We start from the raw sequence: 7,188 nt of genomic DNA on the forward strand, positions 1-7,188 counted from the left end.
CTCATTTGGAAGGTTTTTTTTTTTTTTCCTAAGCAAGCTTGTATTTATATATATAGAAAAGGAAATTACAATGCATAAGGAGGTCCTTCCCACTATCAATATAAAAATATAAGTTGGAATGCAAACTAGAAAAATGTTACCAAATTTTAAGTTAGTAATTGTCCATTGAGCCACTAAATATGTAAACTAATTTTGAGATCTATCGATTTTTTTAAAACTCAAATCTTTATGAGATTTTAGAGTGATTATTATATCTTCTAAAATTGGAGTAATTTGCTAAATAGTAATATCTTTATAAATAGAAGAAATAACTAATTGTGAGTCATTTACCTTAAAAATAGATGGTAATTGATATATTCTGCCATTTTGAGAGCTAATCTTATTTCTAAAGCATCTATTATTACTAGAGTTGTAGTTAGATTTTCTTCTATGTATAGAAAATAGCCTCTCCTTTTATGTTCCTGCTTACTGCTGAGTGATAATTGACTGACATAACACTTTATCAAATGAAGAATTTTAATACCCAAATCTTTTTAGTTCGACGTTTGTCTTTTTGTCTTGTACGTGTCCATCCAGAAAAGTCACTACTCTCATTGCATTTGCCATTTGGTGCGATTGTGATTGCTTGGCATTACTCGAATTCATCGCGACATGCCTTTTCTCCATTTAAGAATCTCTTGGATTTGTCGGGCCCTCATTCGCAAGTAACCAACTATTTGTAGGGTGAAAATTGGTGTCACACAACACTTTATTCCTTTATATGTACGTGTGCAGAAAAGTTGGATCATTCCTCAAACTTGATTTCAATTTCCATCTGGATTTGGGTTGATCAGTATGGTGAAATGATTTTACAGTATTTACAGCGTCTCAATAAATACTATGTGAAATCGGGATTTTTATTATAATATTATGTGAAATCATAAATTCTTTTAATAGTTTTAAATCAATTGAAATAAATAGATTTTATTATTTAATTTATATCTTAACATTATAAATTTAATTATTCCCTATCACTCTTACTCCTCTTTTATGGTGAAAGAATATATACTTTTTATAATCGGTGCAAGAGCATTGAAGATTACATAAATTCCAAAATCAAAACTCTTGTAAATACCTTTCAATCTAAGGTATGTATATTAATTGTTCTAAAATATCATAAACAAAGTAAATATTCAAAAGAAACTATTTCCATTTAAAATTTGGTAACCAATTTATCAATAACAAAAATTCTAAAGTGATTCTACTATTTTTTAAAGTGATTGTATTGTATTTATATATTCTACAATTGTACGTGATGTTTTTGAATTTGTATTGAAGTTGTTAGCATCATTTTTTGGTTTTCTAAAACTACTTTTAGATGTTGAGTTAAGTTGAACTGAGTTTTTTATTAATAGTAGTCAGTTGAAGTGGTGGAGTGAGTTATGTGGACTCTATCTAAAATAAGTTAAAATATATTTGGATGTTAAGATGAGTTTAGAGATATTTATAAAAAGTTAAAAAAGATTGTGGGTCTCATATATAGAGAATTGTTAAGTTAAAAAAGATTTATAGATCTCACGTGTAAAGAAGTTTTAAGTTGAAATGAGTTTAATAATTTAATAGTTAAATATTTAGATGTTAGAATTAATTTAAAACTAAATTACACTGAGATAATTTCAATTGAGTTTAATAATCAAACAAAATGATTAGGTCTTTCCAGACAGATTTTATGATTACTTTATGAACAACATGGCAATCTAAGAAAAAAATTCTAAACATAAATCTACATTACACAGATTTTTTTTATTTTTTATTTTTTTAAATGTTTGGTATATAGATAATGAATAGAAGAATTCAATTAATTTAAAAAAAATAAAACTTGACAAATTTTAAAAAAATTTAAACGAAAAAAAATTTAGTATGTGACGTATGCAGGGCTCGTGTATAGGAAAGCTCCATTGCAATTGTTCTATTCCCACTTGGTATTGACATTTACACGAAAACGAAACATTTTTAGAATACTTCGTGTGACATAATCTCAAAGGTATCACCGAGTATTTGCTTATCTGGTGAACCAGATACAAATTGAAGAATACATGTTTTCCTTTGGTGGTTTTCCACCGTCGCAGAGGCAACACACCCAAAGTATCTATGAAGTCTAAACAGGATGGCCATCCAAGTAAGAAATTGCCACGGCAGCATGGAGAGCTGCTCCAATGGGAAGAACCTCCTCGTCAAGAACCAAGTATGGCGAGTGCAACTGTCCACCTGGTTTTAGACTTTCATTCTTGGTCCCAATCATGAAAAATGAAGCAGGCATCTTCTGCGAGTAGAAGCTGAAGTCCTCAGCTGCCATAGACATTGAAAGAAGATGGAAATTGGATTCCCCAAGCAAATGTTCTCCGACCTTTTTTGCATGCTTGTACAGAGCTTCATCGTTGACAGTCGCCGGATAAGGCATCAATTTATCTTTCATGAAGTCCACTGTGCCATTGCATCCATGCACTGCTGCTTGCTTCTCGATCACCTGTTAATGTTGACAAATGTCACCATACTCTCTTTAGATGGCAATTATTTTGTATTTTGTTCAAAACAAACACCTACTCTTCCCCACCCTTTTCGCTTATTTTATATATATGCATGGTATTTTAATCTTGAACTGTAGGCACACAGGCAGATACCTCTTTAATTCTTTGCATAAGGTCGAGTAAACCTTCTGAACTCATGCTCCGGCAAGTGCCTCCAAATCTCACTGTCTCAGGGATAACATTTTCTGCCCGGCCACCCTCAACGAACCCAATAGAGACCACCTATAAAAGGTTGAAATGAAAAATAATTTGCGATTAGATTTCTACTTCTCATGCTGAACTTCAAGAGCTTTCAGATAAAATCAGACCAAGTCTCTGAATTATTCATCGCGAACGAGAAGAAAACAAAAACCGAGCATTCGTGGGTCGTTATACAGTTCAAGACTCAGGGAACTTACCCTGGCCTCCAGAGGATCCGTTTCCCGGGAAACAATATGTTGGAGTGAGACAATAGCCGATGATGCTGCGAGAACTGGATCTTTAGTTTTGTGGGGATTAGCTGCATGCCCACCCTTCCCTCGGATTGTGGCTAAAAACCTGCCAGAGCCAGCAAGAATTGGACCAGGTCTCGAACCAATTGCACCAGTGGGTAATTCTGGTGCAATATGCAATCCAAAAATGGCTTGAATCTCATCAAGCGCCCCCTCTTTTAACATATGAAAAGCTCCTGCACGACCTTCTTCTCCAGGTTGGAAAACAAGCTTAACAGTGCCCTTTCAAATACATTTTGAAAAATGCAGCACGTCAACAGTAATAACAATCCAACATGTGATAATCATGATTTCAATGAATTTGAACTCTTTGGGCCAAAAAAAAAAAAAAAAAATTCTATCCCAACTGCCTCTTTTAAGAGAAGCATATATATAAATGCTGACATAGGGTTTCTCTCTCTTCATTGTTAAGCCCCACCACGATATTGTTTTGATTATCCATTGGTTCAATAGTTGCTCATGAGTCTCTTGTTTCTTGAGTCTCATAGAAAGGATGAATTTGTCGTTGGAGAGGTACCATAGAAGAGATTCAAAGTTCTGAATTTGTTGTGGAGCAGAGATTGAGTGAATCATTTCTTGTTTGTAATGAGTCTACAAAAGTTCAGTGAATATCTTTCTTCTATTATGGTTAATAAAAGAAATCTTTTTTCTATACTGACTTTCAGTGGGCATCCAAAGTGATTTCTAATAGTTTTTTTTTTTTTTTTTTGTTGAAAAGTTTCCACATTTTCAACAAAATTATTGTGCTGATTTGTTTACTTATTGATTTCAATATTGTGATTTTGTTGCATGTGGTCGCTTCATAATTATCTAATTCTTCAATTTTCATAAGAATAATATAATTTGAATTCACACTTTTTAGGGTCTATCCAGAACTAGACCGTCGCGTCTTTAGTTGTTAGATGTATGTATAGTTGCTAATGTACCTTTAATTGAGTGCTTCTCTGCTGAAGTAACTTAGCGGCTCCAAGCAGCATTGTCACATGAGCATCATGGCCGCAAGCATGCATTTTTCCTGGGTTCTTGCTCTTGTGCTCCCACTCTACCAATTCCTTCCAAATTAATGTGATAAATTCAATAAATTAGCCAAGAAACCATCATCCATAATAAGAAGTTCTGATATATACATAACTTTAATAGGAATGAGGTTCACATAACTTTCTTTTCACTGGATCGCAGTTAGCTTTGGATCAAGCTTAATACATTCATGGCGACCAAGAAAGAAAATGCAAATAGTCATCTTCCTTATATTCATAAGACTTTAGATGATTAACGTTAATTTTGGGAATGCCAACATATTCGTAAAAGCTTCTTGATGTGAAAAAAATTAATACCTATAGAGGTGCCATTTTTTTCTGAAGAAAATATAAATACAACAGTGAGGAAGAGCGTCCGGTATGATGCCAGGGAGAAGTAATTAAGAAGAAAACCTGGATAGGGAGAGCATCCATGTCTGCCCGAAGAGCGAACCAGGGCTGCACCCCGGCCCCAATAGAACCCACGATCCCAGTCTCGGCGACCGGCCACTGGTACTTGATCCCAAGCGACTCCAGCTCCGATCTAATAAGTTGACTCGTGTCGTGCTCTTCAAAGGCCAATTCCGGGTTCTCGTGGATTCTCCGTCGAACACTTTTCAACCAATCCGAGAATTCCGGTTCCCTGGCCGAAACCAACAACTCCCGGGTCAACTGAATAAGCTCCGATCCCGAACCGCTCACCGGAGCCCATTTTATACGACATATAAACACCGATAACAACAACAACAACAAACGCAGACGCTTCATTCCCAGAGAAGAGAGAGGCTAGGAAGAGTGTTGTAAACCCATTACTGGTTCCGAACCAACCGTCAAAGATCAAAACCTGGTCTACTTTGGTTGGGAAAGAGGGCAAAGTTAAGCCCTCGTCCAGGGGAGGTAGTACGCCGTGTAATGTGGGCCCAAAGTCTTGGAATTGATGGCTAATAATTCACGTGAAAAGCAGTAAACTGGTCTGCACTCTGGAACAGGAACACCGATCTAAGTCATTTTTTAATAGAGATATTAAGTTTTAAATAGATCAATTATTTATAAAAAAATTAAATTTCAGTTTTAAAAAATATATAAGAAAACTATTCTTTGTTATAAAATATTTATATAAAAATTATCTATTTAAAATTTTTTCCTAACTTTAACTTTTTTTGTTTAAATTTTAATTTGGTTTCACCATTGGGATAAGCGCCTACCTCATATTGTCTTTTAACTTTTGTCCTCTGAATGCTTTTTCGCCTTTTTGTCGTGGACTTGGAGATGAATGGCAGATCCTTATTCCTTATACAAAAGTCTACCTAGTCTCTGATTCTCTGTACTCCCTAAGCATTTGTAATTGGCTCGTTGTTTATGTCTTCTTTTTTTTTTTTGAAGTTTATGTCTTCTTTAAAGAATGAAAAACGCTTGTCACAAGCACCGGTTGCAAATGGCGCGAATTAAATGCTCAACAGATGGATGAAAATTATGCTATTTTACATATCGATATTGTCAGCTTTTTATTTTTATTTTTTTTTTAAATATGTGATACAAGGAATAAACACAATAAAGAAAGAGCATCTATTTTCGAAATATTTTTTCTATCTCTCTCATTTTCTAGATCTTCTCCCATCTCTCAATCTCGAGCCCTCTCTTAATTTTTCAATTTAACTAAAGCAAACGAAACAATAGAGTTATTTTTTTATCTGCACCCTTAACATCAAGTTTGAACTTATGACCATGCGATTCTCAATATTGTTACATATCTATAAGTTTTAAAAACATCCTGATACTGCTCAATTCTTTCCAACAAAATAGACTTCCTCGATAATCAAGTCTCAACAAAAATTCCTAAATCAAAGATATTTTTTTGAGAATGACTTCTACAAGTATAGGAAAGATAAAAAGAATGATAAAAATAGTTGAGTACCGATTTCTGAATATCTTGTTTAGCAAAATATTTGCTACCAATGATTCACCATTTAAAGGTTAGTGTACAGAAATCTTTGCTCTACCTATTGGTGTTATGAAATTTGAAAGATAAAGAGAAATGGGTATAGAGAAATGAAAGAGATAGGTGTATCGAAAACAAACAAGAAAAAAAAAAAAAGTAAAAGATGAAAAAGGAAGAAAAAGAATGAAAAAGGTTATTAACTTTTATCCTTTTTATAATTTTTTATTCCAACATACAATCCGATTGTCTGCCTCTTGCACATTCCTGTCTGCCTCTTGCACATTCCCGTTTGTACCTAGCAAGCTGAAAGAGAATAGATGTGATCTGATATTAAAGACAAAAAAATAGTCCCTACGCGTGTCGTATCAGGAGATTTTGAGATTCTATTCGATCGTTTTGGCCCACCAGCGCCACTTTTCTCAGATGCATTCACTACAACCAGACGCATCGTTTTGCCACAAAATTGAATTTCTCATATATTTATTAAGTAAATAATTTTATTCATCATCTTAATTTTTATTATTAATAATATAAATATATTTTATTTATAAATTTATCATCTAATATTATATTATAAAATAATAAAAATTAAAATAATAAATAAATTTTTTCTATTAAGTAATGCTACAGTGTAAAAGTTCGGTTAAGCATCTCTACAATCTAATGAAGATCCTAAAAAAATGACATGTATCCATTAAAAAAAAAAAAAAATTGCAAACAACAATAAAAAAGACAAAACAAGACCGATGACCCAATATTCTTTAACAGCGAGATTAGGTTAGGCTTGGGGAGTAAAAATATAATTTTTTTTTAATGAAAGTTTAAAATATTATATTTTTATATTATTATTATTTTAAAATTTAAAAATATTAAATTAAAATTTAAAAAAATTAAATTATTTATTATATTTTATATAAAAATTTAAAAAAATTATAATGATCTCATGCTCCAAACCTAACAAACTCGTTTAGGAAGTGAAATGAGATAAGAATTTTATAAATAATAGTAAGTTAATTTGTGAATAGTAATGAAATACTTAATATTTTTAAATTTTGAAAAAAGAGAGAAAATATTAAATAAAAAATTTTATTAAAATATTATTTTATAATATTATTTTTATTTAAAAATTTGAAAAAATTAAATTATTTTTTATTTAAAAGTCAAGGAAAGTTTTT

At 32.2% G+C, this 7,188-nt stretch overlaps 1 protein-coding gene across 1 annotated transcript; it reads right to left on the bottom strand.

The window, feature by feature from the left end:
- Positions 1-1,922: 1,922 nt before the first annotated feature.
- LOC122280148 (IAA-amino acid hydrolase ILR1-like 4) lies at positions 1,923-4,995 on the bottom strand. The gene is made up of 5 exons (XM_043091147.1): positions 4,489-4,995; positions 3,985-4,110; positions 2,966-3,280; positions 2,661-2,789; positions 1,923-2,506 (listed from the first exon to the last, which is right to left on the bottom strand). Exons 1-5 carry the CDS (start codon positions 4,840-4,842, stop codon positions 2,138-2,140), a joined length of 1,293 nt encoding a protein of 430 aa, XP_042947081.1. The 5' UTR covers positions 4,843-4,995; the 3' UTR covers positions 1,923-2,137.
- Positions 4,996-7,188: the final 2,193 nt, after the last annotated feature.

The sequence above is a fragment of the Carya illinoinensis genome, chromosome 10, assembly GCF_018687715.1.
Source record: "Carya illinoinensis cultivar Pawnee chromosome 10, C.illinoinensisPawnee_v1, whole genome shotgun sequence".
Lineage (NCBI taxonomy): Eukaryota > Viridiplantae > Streptophyta > Magnoliopsida > Fagales > Juglandaceae > Carya > Carya illinoinensis.